General features: G+C 38.1%; 1 protein-coding gene across 5 annotated transcripts in view; it reads right to left on the bottom strand.

Moving 5' to 3' along the window:
* The window catches only part of UBE2V2 (ubiquitin conjugating enzyme E2 V2), a 29,191-nt gene that overhangs the window by 2,250 nt on the left and 7,504 nt on the right, over positions 1-19,437 (bottom strand). For 3 of the 5 annotated variants that reach the window (XM_065751754.1, XM_065751753.1, XM_065751752.1), the window contains 2 exons: positions 8,774-8,919; positions 5,721-5,846 (listed from right to left, as the gene is read on the bottom strand). In XM_065751754.1, coding sequence (XP_065607826.1) covers positions 5,721-5,846; positions 8,774-8,919 — 272 coding nt within the window. Of the gene's footprint in view, positions 1-5,707; positions 5,847-8,773; positions 8,920-19,437 lie in introns of all 5 variants that reach the window. The other 2 variants (XM_065751756.1, XM_065751755.1) reach the window with 2 other exon arrangements.

The following is a 19,437-nucleotide window of genomic DNA, read 5'->3' on the forward strand; positions in this document are numbered from 1 at the left end:
AGAGTCAGAACTCCTTATATAGCCAACACAGCTGCAAAAGACTTCACATCATTGAATCACAGTAAAAAAAGGCAGTAAGATTACTAAATAAATTATATATGTTTGCACTACTTTAGAAAGGAGATCAAAAGGAAAGTTACACATCAAGATCATGGCAGTTTGAAATAACCAATCAGTTTATGAGCTTGCAGAGAAAGGTTTTCAAAGTAGTACCAGCCGTATAATCCTAGAAAGGCTTGGGTTGTTAGGGATCTTAAAGATCATCTAGTTTTAACCTCCCTGACATGGGCAGGGCTGCTACCCACTAGATCACTAGTCAGACTATCATGGTAATTCCTGGACTACTGCCTCTTCTTTTAACAGAAGTATTTGGTTTAACGTGGTAGATAAGAGAAGCAATGCCTCAGTAGAATAATCTTTTAAATGGCAAACAGGTTTTGTTTCCTCAAAAATCAGACTGTTAGATAGAAGAAAATGGGAAACTCTGAAGAGATCACCTGTGTTACAAAGTAGCAGCTCAATCAATTAATCCTTCACCTAGACATATTCTTCGTTAGGAGGCACAGAGATCCTGTGGATCTCCTCTATAGTTCTTCAAAATAAGATTATCAAAATAAGATTAAAGAAAGACTCAACCAAGGTTTCTGTCCAACCACCTAGACACAATGAACTAGGAATAACATGATTTCATTTCAAAAGTTAGAACAGTAGATCTTACTACCTTAAATTGTTCTCCATATAGAGAACACAGCAAGAAATCCACTAGACCACCATTACTACTGACAGAGGTCCCCCGGAAGTAATCATCACAGTGGTACAGGTGAACTGAGTGCTCAAATCATACATTCACTTCGCATATTGCTCCAGATGATTAAGAAGTTGTTTTTCCCTTCACACGTATGCATATACTTATTACCACTTGTTAGTATTTCTCAGCAGCTTACCTACTATCCTCTTCTATTCAGTAAAATGGAACAAGATATGAGAGTACTCCCTGACTGCTCTGGTCTATGCCCTCTGACAGACCAGTAACTCAAACAATTTCCACACTGCCCTGAAATACAACTCTCTCAGTAGATGAGGAAAAATCACACATCACCGACCCTCCTGAAAACCAGTAATCTCCCCAAGAAAAATAGAAGTCATGGTAATTGAGGCCAAGGACTAGGTAACAGCTGCAACAGAAGATTTCCAGCCAGGAAAAAAATGCGCACTTTGGGGGCACAAGCTCACGTGGTAATCAGCTGCTTTAGAAGACCATCAGTAGATCAATATGAGTAAGAAGAAACAGGCAGGTTTAGTTTTCAGTAGGTTTGAAAGAGAAAACTTATAATCTGAACAGATAAAGACCGAGTTAGCAAAGAAGTCACTCTGGGACTCCCCCGGTGAATGTCTACCTTCAGCCTTGAAGTTCTGCTTCCAAGCTGTCTTTCTTTTCCTTGATTCTCCTCAACTTTACTTTTTTAGTCTACCTCAAGTTTGGACTCAGCCTCGTTTACAGCACTTAGTGATCAGCCATCACTGATGTTTAAACAATGCAGTCCTACATACACAGGCTGCGTTGGAATACGAAGGGATCACTTCCAAGTTAGCTTCTTCAGCTTTTCTTTTTGGCTGGGAATTTGTAATAGTAAGCTCACAGACTGTAAACTCTGCCTCAACAAAGTTATGAATGCTTTCTGAGCAAAGACTGCTGCAACTTAACATTTTGTTGCTGTTTATCTCGAGTCTTTTTCTGCAAGTCACCAACTTTTTTGATGACATCTTGCAGCAGTGAAGATTTTGGCTCAGGAACTGCACTGCAGAATGTATTTCCCATTTAGACAGTATGCAATAAATTCACTTTATGAAGAACAACACTAAAATACTTGGAAGGCTGACACAAACTATGTAACATTCAAATCACACAAGAGCATCTAAGTAATGCTGAAGTATGCATCTGTTATATAGAGGAAGAAATTTCTACATTGCATAAAGGCTAAATAGAGCTGAAAACTGCAGTCTGAGGACTATTTTATTCTGGGGGGACACAACTGTAAATCTAACTTAAAGAAAAGGAGAAATTATGTAATTATTTTCACTAAATTACTGGAATCAAACCAAATAATTGTCCAAAATGCTGCAAAGTATTGGGTACATATAGTTTTCTCAATAGCTTTTGGAAAACGTAAAGCAGCAGCAAACTGCTTAGTTTACAATAAACACACTCAAAGCAATAACTGGACAGCATTTGATGGAATTACAGTTGACAGAGGCCCAAGTGAATTTATGAGTAACAAGGACTTCCAGCTGTAAGTTTCTGTGAAGCAAATCCTGCAAGACAGACTGTTAAAAAAACACTCTCACGGATTCAAAGATTAGACATCCTCAAAAGACCATGGGAAAATAAATAGCATGCCAGAACACAACCTGTGTTACATCAATACAGGATACAGAATCTTTGAAGAGAAAAGATTCCACAGCATGAAGAACAATAATTTAAATACAGTTTTACAACAATAACACCATTAGCACAGAAAGGCAATTTGTCCAGCCCTACATAAATACTTGGACTAGGTTTTTTGAACTTAGTACCCCGAATCTTTATGCAACCTCAGTAGCTCCACAGGCAAACTGAAAAGCAGAATACCACAAGAACTAATTTGTAATTAAGAAATGCAATTTCAAAGGGTGATTCAAAGAGCCAAAGTTTGTCCTTTTGATACAAAATACTCCTAAAGCAGCCTTCTCCTTTTCTGCACTAAATTTATCCAACAGCTCTTGGATCCCTGAAGATATCCTGCTGATGGAAAATTCACTTACAAGCAAAACACTCCTCCCAAAACAATCAAATAGGATGTCAAAATATTCCAACTGTCAGCAAGAATAAACTCAATACACCTACCTGCACTTTAATGCAAAACACAGAACCAGTTTAAGACTAGCTTTCTTAGGCTAAAGTTAACTCAAGTGAACATCCATCACTCCCCTCCACCATTCACACTTAACTCAAAAGAAATTACTAACCTTTAAGCTCATGCAGGGGACTCTGCATTGGGTAGTAACTAGCATAGTTATTTCGCATACTTTAACGCTACCAAAAATGTTTTGAGTATTACCATAATATTGCCATGGCAACATTTCTGTTGTTTATCTTGGGTTTCTATTCTACAAGACATCAATATTTTTCATGACATCTACAAGAAATGTGATCAAAAGCTGGCCATGAGTGAACAAAGAGGCTGCAGAAATATGGGTAGCACAGCCTCTCTGAAAACAAAACACTGTCGTCTCCAATCATTCAAAGAATGAAGCAAACAGCTTATGATCTATTATATGAAAGAATCAGTGAGAGAGCAGCCTCAGAGAAACAAGGAAACAAAATAGGAAACAGAAACATGAACTGTTCCAAAGAAGATAGAGGATGCTTTAGGAGAAAAAAATCTGAGCATGAGGCTCAGACAACAGAATAAACAGTACAAGAGGCGTGTTCAAGCTCCAATTTCTTATTTTAACAGATTTCTTTGAAGGCACAGGTCATTTTGCCTTCCAGTGTTTTCATCCATTAAACATACACACATTTATCCTGTTTTCTAGTATTCTGCAGCAGAGCTGAACATATATGCACAGAACTACTGCAAAGGGACCTCAATTTTGATCAGAACTGTTTTAGAGTTGCTAAATTACATCTGGTTTTGGAAAACATATTTCCCTGATGTCTAAAAAGAAGCTTTAATGAAAAGCTACTTAAATAGTACACATATGCTATCATCCATACTTACACTATAAACAAGCTTTTACTAAACCCTTATTTTCAAAACATATGCTTAGAAGATTGAAAATGAAAATCAAAATTAGTTCAAAATTCCAAAAACTGGACAAAGAAAATATAAAGTTATCCTACTCTTAGGAAAAGACCTCTGCGCCCACCTGTCTCAACCCCTGCCCAGAGCAGGGTGCCCAGATGGCTTCTAAAGATCTCCAAGGAGATCACACAGCCTCTGGGCAGCCTGTGCCAGTGCTGTCACCCCCACAGTGAAACGCTTCCTGATGTTAAGACAGAACCACTTCTTTCTCTCCTTTCCTTTAGGAAGGAATCTGTTCAACACAAGAGAACTGCCTCTGTGTCTTGTATGTTCTTTGGGTATGACTCGCTTAGAGACGTGACTTTTCTATCCACACAAAGCACAGATAAGTGTCTTAACCAAAAATGAAAAAGGAGGTTGGAGCAAAGCCAAACTCAGCACTCCATCAGATTTCCAGTTCTGTGCTCTCAACTGTAAAACCTGCCCCCAGTTTATCTGACAAATCTGGCACAACGCTAGTGAGAACAATGGCAAAGCAAGTTAAAACACAAGAAACCAGGACAAAGGATACGTTAAAAATAGCACATAACGACTTTTAAATTCATTAGTGCTGCGATCTGTTTACATTAGAAGTACAACCCAGTCCTGTCGAAATCCATGAAATATGTACAGTTATGCATCTGCACAGCAAAGCCTTCATGAAGTATACTAGCTGCTAGAATTGCTGTGCTAAGACTGAATGAAGTTCTGGTGTAAGCTCAATCAAATTTAACTATAGCAGTGACTGAATTTTATCAGTGCTTTTAAAACCACCAGTCAAACTTCCAGTCCCAATATTCAGCCCATTCGTCAGTCTTCTCCAAACACAAGCTCCAAGCAGATGGACTCAGTAAACACAAGGTTTTGGGCTCTGCAGGCCTGAAATTTTGCTTCTGGAAAACTATCTTCTCAGGCATGCACACAGATGAATTAATGACAGCATACATCTTCAGTGATTCAGAATAATACATGTTACTAGGGGGAGGTATGAAAATAATATTATAAACATACCAAAAGCTCTACTGCATTCCAGATTGGCAGCTTTGGCCGGTCACAACCTCCTAATAAACACAGATACTGAGACTATAAGCTACAGCTGGAATAAAGAGCAACAGCTGGTTTGTAGATAGAAGTTTTAATAAGATCTTCATCTCAGATAGAGTTGGGCTGTTGGCTATGCAGGAAGAAATTTCAAATCCCCTTTAAAACTATTGCTGAAGTGTTAGTTCACTGGCTTTGGGTGATCTATCAGTGCACAAGACTTGCAACAGCTCAAACACCCCTCTAAGAATGTAATTTACTGCAAATGGATCTTTAACATGAAAGTGGTTTCCATCTATATTGAAAGACCTTCAGACTGAAGTTTAAAAATCATCTCAGAATCGAATAAATTCACTATAAAGAAAACAGGAATTTAAATGCATCAGTTCATTACAAGGGAGTTACATCCAGAACATGATTCAGGCAGGAACATTTCCATTTGTAATTAATGGAAACATCCAATAAAGTTTGGATACCAAAATAAACTTTAATAATTAATCAGAAACGGTCTTAAGTACTGTAGCATTCCTGCTAGGATAGAATCCAATATTATTTTCATAACTCACACATGGAAAATATATGGCTTAAACTCTTTCTGCACAAAATTAAAATCTTCAATTTTATTTCAGTTTTGTAAGTAATGCTTGTCTCCCTGATAAGCCTCCAAGAGCTGCTAAAATACTGTAAACACCTATAGATTTAAATATGTGCAACAGGCAACCAAAATTTTATTTAAAACAAGTATCTAATACTGCAAAATTTAAATAGGAAAACTTCCAACATGCACAGTCCTCATCTGGGATTTAAATAGTTTAACAGATTAACAATATGATTGGTCTTACCATTTCAACTTACCATTCCATTGGAATTATTTATTCCATTCATATTAATTTTAGTTACAAATCTAACTGTAGGAGGTGCTTCTGGATATTTAGGTCCACACTCTACTTTCAGACTGTATATTCTGTTTTCATAGTTTGTCTAGAAAGCAAAAAGACAGACTGATGCATCCTACTGAAAGCTGAATATTCATAAAAAATAACAGAAAGCAAAGGCAAGAGGAATAACGACAAAGAAACGTGAAACGATTAAATTCATTGTTATTATGTAATATTTGATAGTATTAGATTACTAATTGATATTCCACTGTTTTGTTTACATTGATTAGCTGATGAATTTGTATCAATTATACTAATTATTGACAGTACCATACAAAAGCTTCCAGTAGAACAATTTAATTCACATTTATTCCATCTGCATTGCCAAAGCGCTTTTGGCACAGCAGGGAGCTGAGGGAAGAAAATAATCTTTAGAGAAAACAAAAAGGGAACAGGGAAAGATAAAGGTGAGAATAATTAAACAAAGAACAAGATGAAAATAGCATGTATAAAGAAACATATTCTAGAAGTAAGTAGCACTCCGGAAGATATCCAAGACGGCCACTGCTGAGAAGTTTTGAGCAAGGAAATACTTCAAGAGAGGAGCAGAATCAAGAAAGGGTCATTTAAAGCTTGGTTTACCAAAGCATTTATTGACTTCAGGCAGTGCAGTTAGGTGACAGCTCATTTGTTGAATACACCTCTCCCAAATGACCATGAAACAGTTCATATCTTTTTCTAAGTCTATCTTGAGAAAATCCAATCAGAAATGAATAAAATTCTAACTTTTTTTTTCCCATCAAGTAGTATACGCAAGACAAAAAGCATCAGTATCTCTGCTAGTCACTGATGCACATCCCTCTGTGCTCCAGAAGGAATATAAACTCAGCTTCTACACATTTACAGCTAATGTGAACCTGCAGCAAAAAGATGCTTCTAAACTTTCCAAGAGTACCATCTGTAAGCTGTTCTGCATCTACCAGATGTCACTTACTCCAAGCAAAAGAATCAACTTCAGTCAAACAGCAGTTCACTCTGCGCCCAAGCAAATATCAGCATGGAAATCATGCCACTGAAGGATCCTAACTGTGACCTGTAATTTCAAGAAGCTACAGAGACAGAGCAGCAACTGGGTCAGAAAGAAACTAAGGGAAGCAGGATACCTTGCTTTAAGAAAAAGATTTTCTACTGTTGTTACCCACTATATGCTGGAGGCCCAACAAAACTAATCTGTCCTGCTACAGGTAATATATTTGCTTCCACATTCCAGAGAAGAATGCTGTCAGTTATAGTGGAAATAGGCCAAAATGTACATCCACTGCTCACAACTCTGAAAATTCCTGAGAATGGCACTCATTCACATTCCCTTATTCCTATCCAGGCAGCTTCTCAATATTGCTGTGTTTTTCCAATTGACACTTAACTGTAAGTCAAAATTTCATGACCAGCTCCCCAGAAAGTCTCAGAAGTATTTCTTCATGGTCAGAAAAATGTTTCTTTTCATCCAAAACAAATTTCTCCTTCCCCTTAGCAAAGTTCACCTTGCAAATCAAGGTAAGAAAACACTGATCAGCAACTGTCGCACAGCTCTAGAGATATGTATATGAAGAACTTCATGCAGCAGAAAGTATTAGCAACTTTCCCTGTCTTCTGCCAAACTGCACACTGTCTACCTAACTCAACCAATTCCAAAAGCACCTATCTTCTACAAACCCCAAAGCTGGAGGTACCATCCTGGTTTGAAAGCTGGTGGCTTTCATTGTCCACAGTCTTCACATACTCAAAGTCTTTCTACTACAAGCAAGGTTGCAAGTCTCCACACATTCCAGAATATTACTTGCTTGCACTCTTTTACACAGAAAGTCATAAAAAAAAAAAAGACAAAAATATAACTTGACTAGAATTAAAACTGCAACCCAGTGTTTTGTTTTAGTTTTGTTTATAACAAAAGCATTTAGGCTCCTACATAATCACCGCTTCCTTCAAAGGTGCGGTAAGCATCTGGTCTAGGTGGAACCAGAAACCAGTTCCTGGCAGTTCTGGGGTCTTCTTCTAAACAAATCTGAATACTGTGACTTCACAGAAGCCAGTACCCAAACATACTGGTGTTAGGTTTGTATTTTAAATTGGTCCTGTATAAAATGTACCCATGTCTCAGGAGCTCCACACAATTATGCAGATATTCTAAACAGTCTGCTGCATGTTACTGCTAATTGACTTCCAAAAGGAGCTTGAATTACACTGAATGTAACTCTGAAAGTCATTATCTCCACTGAGGTCAATTTCTGATCTCAGATCTTGTCTTGGATAAGTCAATAAGCCATCCAGGACCAAGGGAGGCACAAGACAGTAAATTCATGAGCAATCCTTTGTATCATATTAACTCATCAGAAAGCTTGCACAAAAGTTACATGCTAAGTGAAGATGTGTCCATTCATACCAGGGGAGGCCGATACTCAGACATCAGGAATGATCAGATCTCTTGAGGCCTTCAGCATACATAGCATTTTGTAGAACTTAAAAGGTCAGAAGGATTTGATTTTTTTTTCCCTATTATAATTTATATGCATTATCCTATTAGTGGTAACTAACAACTATTTGGTCTTTAGGTCCGATTCAAGAAGACTGCATAAACTGCAAGACTAAAAGTCTATCTGATAAAACCTTGCTACAGAACTGAAACTACTGGGTACGTATGATAAACCATGGAAAGAAATTTACACTGTTTACTGAACTGTCACTATACGTTTATGGGCAGTAATGATGGAAATACAGACAAACTGTACTTCTAACTCAGTAAAAAGTCTCAAAACACGACTGGCTTAAACAGTTGCAGAAACGTACTAGACTGGAGACTAGACTGAAAACACTAACACACCAGATTGTGATTTTTAACATGAATATACAGTATTTCAGAACTACAACTTCATTGAATTTTACATTACCTCTTAACTAACTCCCTCACAATGCAGAAAGTAACCTTTTCTCTTGGCATTTGTAGTGCTTACAACATTTTAATGTCACGCTTACCCTTGGTGGCCCAATAATCATGCCCGTCCACCTGGTGAGTGTCATATCTTCATCATCTTCAAGGCCCCAGCTTACTGTACCATCACCTACTCCTTTCTGCCCTTCTTCAAGTTCTTCCAACAAGCGAAAATTACGAGGTACTTTAACTACAGGAAAAATGGAAGAACGTAATTAATACATCAGCAAAAAGATAAATAATTTCACTGCTTATATATGGTACGCATTGGCAATTCATTGAACGTATTTTCAAAACATCAAGAAACAATTCCTCTCTGAATTTCTTTAGCATTCAAGCTATTTGGAAGCAAGTAACCACTTCTCCAGAAGCTAGTAACTCTTCAGTGTTAGCAACACAAGCTATTATAAGGGAAAATAAGAGATTTCTGTTCAGTTTGCATTGACTCAATTCAGACTCTCCTCTTTCTCAAGCACAATACCGTTTAGAGCCAACACATTTTATAATCAATTAATTGTCTGTCAGGTTCTACTCAAGTACAATTCAAATTAAATCAATACTGCAAGTTCTCTGCAAAAATTATTAAAGAACACAACACAAATGACATAAAAATACGTAAACTGTAAAAGACAGACAAACATCCTCAGATTATTTAATTTGATTAAAAAAAAAATCAATGAAACATACTTTAACAGATACTGAAAAACTAGAAATCAAGTCTCATTTAACCCAGCGATTACTATTCCCAGCTAACAGAGGAGAAGAATAAGAAGCACAAAAACACTGATTAAGTAACTGAAGAGAATTAATGATGTATTCACAACAGAATTAGAAACGTACTGCCTCTACAGAAAGCCAAGTAGTATTCACTTAGCTGAACTATAATTACTGGATTTTAATGATGATATGTGGGGATGGACAGATATTGATAGGTATTAAACAAGTGGAAGCCCTTTACATCACAAAATATAATTTTATTTCAGTACTGTGGGTAGGGAACAAGGCTTATTAACACATGCACATGCCCGCACAGTATACTTTTATTTTCAAATGCACAGTGATGAGATAGCAATTATTGAAAGAAAACTGAATTTGTAATAAATAATAATAATTATATATTTTTCCTATAGCATATAGATTTTCTAGTAGCTACTTTTACCTACTGTGTTTCCAGTGATTTTATGTTTGTTTGTTTTTTTCACTAGAGAACCTGTTTTGCCACCCAGAGGGACATCAACAAACTCAAATGGTGAGCCCATGTTAAACCCAATGAGGTACAACATAGCAAAGTGCAAAGTTTTGCACTTAAGTCAGAGTAACCTCAAATACATATACAGTCTGGAAGAAGAACTCCTTGAGAGTAGCCCTGTGGAGAAGGACCTGGAGGTCCCAGCATATGAAAAAATGAACACAAGCCAGCAGTGTGCTCTTGCAGTTTAGAAGGCCAACGCTATCCTGGGCTCCAGCCAAAGAGGGGAGGCCAGCAGGGACAGGGAGGTGACTGTCCCTCTCTACTCTGCCCCCATACTTGTGAGACCCAATCTGGGGCCCCCACTACAGGAAAGATGTGGAGCTGTTGGGGAGGGTCCACAGGAGGGCCACAAAGACGATCAGAGGGCTGGAGCACCTCTCTACAAAGACAGGCTGAGGAAGCTGGGCTTGTTTAGCCTGGAGAAGACTGCGAGGAGACCTCATTACAGCCTTCTAGTTCTTAAAAGAGGATTATGAACATGAGGGAAATCAACTTTTTACATGGGTAGACAATGACAGGAGAAGGGGGAACACTTAAAAGCTCAAGGGAGAAAGGTTTAGACTGGATGTTCTTTATAACGTGTTGAGGTGCTGGAACAGGCTGCCCAGAGAGGCTGAGAATGCCCCATCCCTGGATGCGTTCAAGATCAGGTTGGATGGGGCCCTAGTCAATCTGATATAGTTCCAGATCTGGAGGTTGATGGCCTTGCCTGTGGCAGGGGGGTTGGAACATGATGATCCTTGGGGTTCCTTCCAACTCAAGGCATTCTATGACTCCACTGGAAAAAACACAGTAGTTTACAGAACTAACATTAAGACTAAGTGTACACAAAGCTCTTAACAAAAAGTATATACTATATAGCTTGAAAAAGATGAAGGAGTAAGAAAACTGGTTTTCATACCAACTATTTAGTCACTGTGATTTTGGGTTTGACACAACCCTAGTCTGTATCGCTAGTGGTCTGTCAAAAGAATAAAGACCAAAACGTACAATACATTATTTAGTTAATACCTACGTGGAACAGCAGAGATAAGCACACCCTTCAACAACTACCTAAAAAGCTAACCTTGAATAACTATAGTTTCTTTTAAATTGTGTTTAGAATATTTTTCAAAAAAACAGGCTAGAGAGCATCTCTTAAAAATTACACAAATACCAAGTTCTCCAAATTCCCAGGAAAAGGCATAAGGTATAGTATAAGGAAATTAAGTGATTCATGTATAGCCTCACCTTTGGCTTTGATATTACAGCTCCTGTAAGCTACATAATGAGCTATTTTAGGTTGTTTACTGAGCAGAAAATTAAATGCTTTGGTTAGTTTCCTGAAAGCTTGACAAAATGACCCAGCTTACAAGGATCTCAGTTAAGCAGCATCGAACACTCAGACGTAAAACTACACTTTAATGGAACTCAGCTATTCTGGAAACTTATTTTCCCAGGTAAGGTTTCACATACAATAACCTGAAAGTACTAACACAATAGAAATCAAGTAGCAGACCATTTCTCTATACTTAAGTAGAAATCCTTTTAGGAAATTTCCCTGAAATTCACCTGTTCATTCCTCTGGTCCCAGCCTGACCTGATAAACTTACAGCAGATCAATGTTTTGTAGCATATGACTTCCATGGCCAGGCTGGAACAGGCTCTGAGCAACCTGATCTACCTGTAGGTTTTCCTGTTCATTTCCAGGGGAGTTGGACCAGATGACCTTTAAAGGTCGCCTCACACCTCCTTTCCCCAAGTAAAACTGTGTACTTCATTATCTTACACTTCTCCAATCTTTATCATTACATTTCTTACAATCATTATAGCTTGTTTCTCCAGTGCCTTAAATCCACCATTTCTCAGAAGCCTTGCTCTGATCACAAAATTCCTGAGTTGCAGATTACCTCTGGAAGAAGAGCATATAATCAATCAAATGGGCCTTAATATTTTTTTCTGCTCACCTGCTGTTGCCTTACCACGCAGCTGACCTCAGCTGCTCACTACCAGCAGAGGTCCCCCCTCCCACTCTTGCACTGATTGGACTCCTCAACTAGCTGCACTGGCACACTCATTTAGCAAAAAGCTATTCTTCCTGTAATAAAACAAAATCCACCTAGTTAATCAACTGAATTGACTCAGGAAGGAAGATAACAGGTGCCTTCCTTTGCAAAACCATGGGTGTGAAGATGAGCAGACCAGCAAATCGAACTTCACATACAGGACCACAGGAAATGACAAGTTCCTAGATAATAACCCCTCAGGACTGTGATGTTTATTGCATCTTTTCCTTCAGTTGTCTGTGCCTGTTAGCTCTCCCCACTACCCACAGCTCCCTGCACCAACCTGCCGTCAGTGCTCCAAGCAGGCAGCAAAACACTGCTCTGCAGTTAAATAAAAGTCAAAATGTCTATTGGGAAAATGTACAAAAAAAACATTATAATCTTCTGAGATTCCAGCTCATTTAAAAATCTCCCAGAAAAAAAAATGTGACAGGTTAATTGAAACTAGAGCAAAGATTTTTTCTGTTCAGGAAGTTATTCAGTTCTACAACATTTGGGTTAGAGACACAAGAAATCATTTTATACGTGAAATGGGGGATTTGTTTTAGTAATAACACTTCTATATTTAAGTTATCTGGTTCACTTTCACAAATTTTATTCCTTTATTTCATTCTACTCACAGGAAGTGCACAAAATCTTTCTTCTTATGCAATCCTCTATCTAAGAACTGGAAGACAACCCCCTGTCCATAATTCCAAAGAAACACTCCGATTCATCAACTGATATCAGAGTAGCAGAGCTGGGCAGCAACCCAATCATTAATGTTTAATGGCTAGAGGCAGCACAGTTATTTGTATGTGAAAATACAGCTGGCATCATCACAATTACGAATGAAACAAAAGCAACCTCCCCCTACTTCTTTCCAGTTCATCTTCAAAGCTTAACTCACTGCAGATCTTACTGACAAATACATCGTGACCCTCCAATACAGTACACATGAACTGTCAAGCTGCATTTACCAAGGTTCCACAGGGCTGAAGGAAGCGTTTCACTTAAAAACAAGCAAACAAAACACACACCCACAGTAACACTCCAGTAACAAACTATTGGTCACACATACCAATAGTTTAATCATGAAACTGGACTACAGTAACTTCATGGAACCAACGATAAAGTTAAATACCTTGGAACAATGAAAAAGGAACAAGTAGGACCAAATCCTTATTAAAGATAAGGACTGCCCCTGGAGTAATGCCTTCTATTTCATGATGCTGGCAATACAAGAGTAGAGGTTGAGCCTTCCTGACAATATCTCATTACACGTTGTTGGTGTGACAGATGGCAGCAGAGGAATAGTCTGACATGGAAATGCGCATGGAGCAAAAAGCGTGGAACTGAATTCCTCCATGAGTAAAAAAAAGGCTCCCACTCATCAACACTTGCTGAATGCTTATGGATGTTGGCACAGTGACACGGTGGGTGGGGTGTGTTTCAACAGTGGTGACAATGATGTGAAAGACAAGCCACATTGCAGACGGTCATGCAAATTTTTATGACCACGGGGTGCAGGCTCTCCTCCACCAATGGTGAAAATGCACAACTAGTGGTGGTGACCATACTGAAAAACATTATTCCGAAGCTGAAAATCTGCTCTGTAAAATAGAGTTACTGTGTTCTCTGCATGTGTTGTAGTTTCCATGGAAATAAATTAAGAGGCATTACTTTCAGAGTGACCAATGGAAATATGAAGGAGAGTCTGCTTCCATACATGAGCTACACTTCAGACATCACCAGACTGCTGGAAGAAGGGTGTACAGTAGCCCATAGGACAAATTAGAAAATAACTTGCATTGATGCTCTATCCAAAATCTACACAACCTGGAAAAAGAAAGTCAGAATAAAAGGAAAAGGGATCTTCAGTACTCTTTAGCAGGACAAGTAACTTTTACAGCTGCAGTAAAGGAAGAATGGCTGAGATACACCTTCTGGAGCAACCCATTCAAGACAGTTTTGCAGCTGGTAATGCCAGATTATCTACTGGCATTGATTCATTAATCAGCATTAAAAAAAAAAAAAAAGACATGCAACTGCACTTCAGTCAAGTTTGACAGCACAGATTGTCTACATTAAATCACATTTTTTAATAACTCAAGCTGACAGACTCCTCTTCATATAAATCACTTTAAGTGTAAGTGGGCTGTACTGATATAACCATGTCCATACAGACATATCTTTAATGGCTTTAAAAATGCATTAAAACTGCTTTAATTGAACATTTTGTTTTACAATTGCAAAATATGAAATCCTTCAGCACTTCCTGTGTTATTTCAATTATAAGTATCTGAGAAATTAAGCAATACAAGAATGAGTATGCCCTCAATGTCACACTGCAGCTGCCTGTTAATTGCCTCTATCTGCAGCTGAAGGTAAATTATCCATCTCTACCGTTCCACATCAAGGAGAACTAATTCAAAGAGTTCAAAATAAGCAACAAAAGTTATTTTAAAAACTGAAAACACCACAGTCTAGATTAGGGAACTACCTTAAAAAATACAACACATGAAACTGAAAAATAAGACCCAGAACATTTAATTGCACTTAGGAGCCCCAACTCCATGCACATCAGTTGACCCTTGGGAAAAGCCACATAAAAGACAGGAGGGTGATAACATGCACTCTGCTCTTTTCCTTGGCTCTTAGCGGGGAACTATTAGCTTAATTTTTCATAGACTGACTCAAAGCCTTATGTGTGAAATTGTCTGTTATACTGAAAACTATGTATTACAATATCCATTCAGTTTTTCTTAAAATCTTCCACAGCTCTTGGCTTCGATCATGCCTGAAAGTTACACTGATAGCACAAGTCTTGTGCCATAGTACATACTGACAGCAAATGCACAAGAACGGCTGTAAAATCAAATTTTCCCGTGTTGGTTCAATTACAAGTTGTATCAGTAAATTATACATTAGCACAGCTAGGATACTGTGATACTGTTAGGGATGTTATTCTTTTCAACAGATACAGCCATGTCAGGAAAACTGCAGCATAAACAACTTTGAATGCATGGATTATCTTCTGCACATTGACTTCCAGCTAACAAAAACTGCAGAACATGTAGAGCTTGGTAACAACAACATCATCAACAAAAAACAACACTCCAATTCCATTTAACAGCTTCAGGCTGACAGAAAAATAGTTATTCTTTGGCATCCCAGGAGATGGGATAGATGTATTTGCAAATTTTAACCTGTATTATAATTTCTCCTGAGCCACAGAGTAAAAATAAAAAATTACAAAGAGAAAAACACAGAAAACAACAGGTACCTTTCAAGCTGAGTGATTCATAAGAAACTGACACAACCAAACCCTCAAGATGGCCCTGAAAATGTGTGATGTACAAAAAATAAAAAAATAAAGAGGGGAAAGAAGGCTGTACGCATGTGAAATGCTCGTCTTCTACTCTGGCTGCAAAAGACAGCCTTCTGCAATTTTGTACAGTATACTCTTCACAAAAAAAAAAAAAAAGATTAAAAAAACCCCATGATCTATACTCGTCTGCCTGTTAGCACATCACACTCCTGTGAGTACATGGGAAAAAAAAAAGGCTGACTTGCTACTAGGAACCCAGCATCGAAAAGTATTTCCAGGCTTAACTTCATTACATTGTAATTATTATCAGAAGTCGATCAGAGCAACCTGGCTTCAAAGTATAACATAGATACCACTTAAGGTGGACACTGCTACCACTCTCAATGTAACGCACCAATTCCATGGTGAAATTTTTTTATTCATCAAAAATATAACTACACACATAATAGAAGCACTGATTCCAATAGCAAGGTAACAAACACAATTACTGTTCAAAGCAAAACATCCACTCTTGGTGAAAAGCAGTGCTTTGTTTTCCAGTACCTATGAAAGCCTTCAGTAGGAACCAATACAACCTACAATGACTGCACTGAGAAAACCGACCTCATTAAATGGGCTTGACATATTTATCTTTTTCTCAGTAAAATTTTCTTAGAAGTACATATACATCCCACTTCTTTGAGATGTCTTCCAAATAAATTTTGATGCCCTTTAAACTCAAAAAACAACCATGTTCATAAAGATGCATTTACCATGCGCTATTTTTCTCTATTTTCCTTTAGCTTGTATGTCTCCAAAGCAATAAAATTCAGGCAACAGAATATCCTGCATAAACAATTCTGAGTTTAAATGTTAAAATGAAAGCATTTAGCAACAGCACAAAAGATACACATTGGTCAGGACGGTGAATAAGCTACTAAGTGATTCTGGCACATCCATCCATACAATGCAAGTATATTTTCCACAATGAGGTTCCAGCCATCCCTGATTTTATCAGTAAAAGCAAACAGCTGCCTTCCTGTCAATAACAATGAAATGACAAAAGGAGTTATTAAAGCCACACAGCGTAAACAACAGCAAAAACAAAAAACAACAGAAACCAGAGAGCTGTTAAGCACTTTGTGATTCCAAAATGAGTCACAGGCAACCCCTCAACAGCAGCAATCCTGAGTGCTTCTCCACTTCAAGGATGCACTGTAACAGACCAATTTATCAGCGTCCCATCATTGCGGCTACAATTGGCCAAGCTACAAATGAAAGGCATTTAGACCTCACAGACACACACAGACTTAAAGGAACAAACAATAAAGACTAACTTTAGAAACTGATATGAAGAGAAATGCAGCAGGTAAGTGTGTACTGCTCAAGTACACAGATGTACACTAACTGACACGTTTAGAGCAATAGCCGTTTATTTGATGTTGTGAATGCTTCCCCTAAGTTAGAGGCAAATTTGTCACAATCTTAAACAATAGGAAAGGGCCATCTTAAAAGCATCAGCTACCTAAGTTCCCTATACCCAGCACAACTAGAGGATGAACAACTCGTCTTCTTTACCGGACAAATTAAAGATACACAAAAATACAATGACATATTCCACTCCGTAGGAACTCTGTAGCTGGTTAACTTCTTCTGCCCTTTATAATAATTGAAATCTGTAAAAACTTGAAAACATTCAGGCTGGAAAATTTCAAGAAGGAGGTACAATAGGAACTACATTTAAGTTCCTCAGTTTTTTATAAACAAGCTCTAGTACACATTTCATCAACTGTTTTGCTTTGCTTTTCCTTCTATGAAAACACTTCACTGAGCAAACACTTCCCAGAAGGAGCCAATAAACAGTCAAAGCAGAGTGAAAGCTATAAATCTTCATCTCAAAACCTATGCTTTGGATAAAGCTATCTAAAGCAATACTTACCTTCAGAATTACATTGGTAGTGCTTTTTATTTAATTACTTCAATGGAGAAGGCACCAAGGTGACCTGTTAGTGCCCTTTCAGTACCTAAAGGGGAGCTACAGGTAAGAATGGGATAGACTCCTCAGTAGGATCTGCTGTGACAGGACAAGAGGAAACAGTTTCAAGCTCAAAGATAGCAGAATTAAGTTAGATATAAGGAAAAAGACTTTTACACCACCTGAAGGTGGTGAGGCAGTGACACAGGTTGCTCAGAGATGAGGTGCATGTCCCATACCTGGAGACCTTCAAGGTGAGGCTGGACCACTCTGAGCAACCTGATGGAGCTGCGGTGTCCCTGTTCATTGCAGGGGAATTAGACGAGATGACCTTTTAAAGTCCCTTCCAACTCCAAGGATTCCAAGATTCTATTCCTTGAAATTTTACACTGTCAGCATGTTAACAGACACAGAACTAAAGTTAAGTAGCACAAGAATTTACATTTTAATCTAGCTACAGTCATAAATATTCTCTAAGAAGTTCACAGTAAAAAAGCAGCTAACGAGAAACCATGTTCACACAATAGAAGCCTCAGTCATTTATTGCAACAAATCAAGCATATCTGGGCAGCAGACAAAAAGGTCTAGAAGGGCACAGGGGTATTTATATATTTAATACAATACACAAACCCTGGGTGCTTTAGAAATAAAGAGTCAATCCATTGAACACCGATGTACATAAACAGACTTTTCCTCTTTCAGTTTCCTAACATTAAGATCATTAATTATCTGCTAACAGTAATGATAAAAGATTATAAAGTAGGTTAGAATCTATTTATTCTATGTTCACCTATTTGTGGGTTGGTTTTTTTGGAAGTGATTCTAGTTGGGCTGTGTTAAAATTGGCATCTTGAACTACTCCAGCTCATGCTTTGGAGTCAGTTGCAACACACAGCAGAACAGGTCTTTAAAAAAAAAAAAAAACAACCAGAACTCACTTTATACTTGTTCAGGGGGCATGCAGAGTACTAACAGCAAGAAGGCTGCAAACATTAGTACAGACAAGTACAGCCATTCACTTCCACTTCCAAGGCTGAGCTCACCTCACATCTAATGGAATCCAGTCTCTAACTTAACTTTCATATAACGTTTTTCCATCGGTACTCACAAAATTCAGAGCACAGTATACACCAAGAACAGTGATGGACCACCTCACAAGAAAGGAGAGGCAGTAACATCAGTTCACCTTAACAGGGCCAAGTTTATGTTCCATTAAAAACAGTAGTAGTAGTAAGTGTATTTAGATATCAGAAAATCATAACAAAGCTTTCACTAGAAGAATAATAATAAAGTTTATTTAGCATAGGGGTTTAGAGGGAAGGAAGGAAGTTTTACAGTAGTACTTGGGACTTCATAAACATATTAGATTAACAAAAGCAAGTTATAACAGCTTAAACCACAAATCTTGATGCTGGAATAAGAAATCTCAGCACATCAGAACTGCAGAAGCAGCATCCATTTATTCAGTGTGTTTCAGTTGCTGCTGGTTTCACAGTAAGAATGATGAGGCCTTGCACCTGACTTCTCTGGCATAGTGAGCATTACAAATGTGTAAATAAATAACAAAAAGCCGGTACAATTTTAGGTTTTATTAATCATGGTTTGACATGTGAGAAATCACTAGCAGAACAAACATCTCCATTACCAAAGTATCTTCACCTCAGGTGCCCTCTCCTTTTCTCTTAGCCTGCCTTTTAGGTAACCAGAAGGAAGTGAGCTATCTGCTCCCAGTTATTTTGAGTTTTACCAATTCTGTTCAATAAATCACCTGATAACTTAAGGCAGCCTCAAGGACAGGACTCCTTCCATGATGGCCAGCATCCACCAGGAAAATTTTATCTGTTTAGTTTTTATTGACTTCTCCCCCTCTCTACTCCTCCCAGCCACCCCCTCCTTACTCACCTTTCTCAGAAGAGCTGCAGGAAAGACAGAGACAAAGCTGCCATTAGCTGTCTGATTCATCAAAGCAGCTTCACCTCTGACCAGCATCTGGTGAGAAGTCATTTCTCAGTAATCCCATTAAGTTTTTCCATTCTGCACCAATTCACTTTATCAGGGTTCGCTCCTCAATGAAACCTCTATCCCCCATTTCCTTGCGGTCTAACTTCAAAATTAACTCAATTGTCCTGATCTTTTATGTAGCAACC

Source organism: Cyrtonyx montezumae, unplaced genomic scaffold, assembly GCF_038088225.1.
Source record: "Cyrtonyx montezumae isolate F1298 unplaced genomic scaffold, pur_monq_1.0 scaffold_8, whole genome shotgun sequence".
Taxonomy (NCBI): Eukaryota; Metazoa; Chordata; class Aves; order Galliformes; family Odontophoridae; genus Cyrtonyx; species Cyrtonyx montezumae.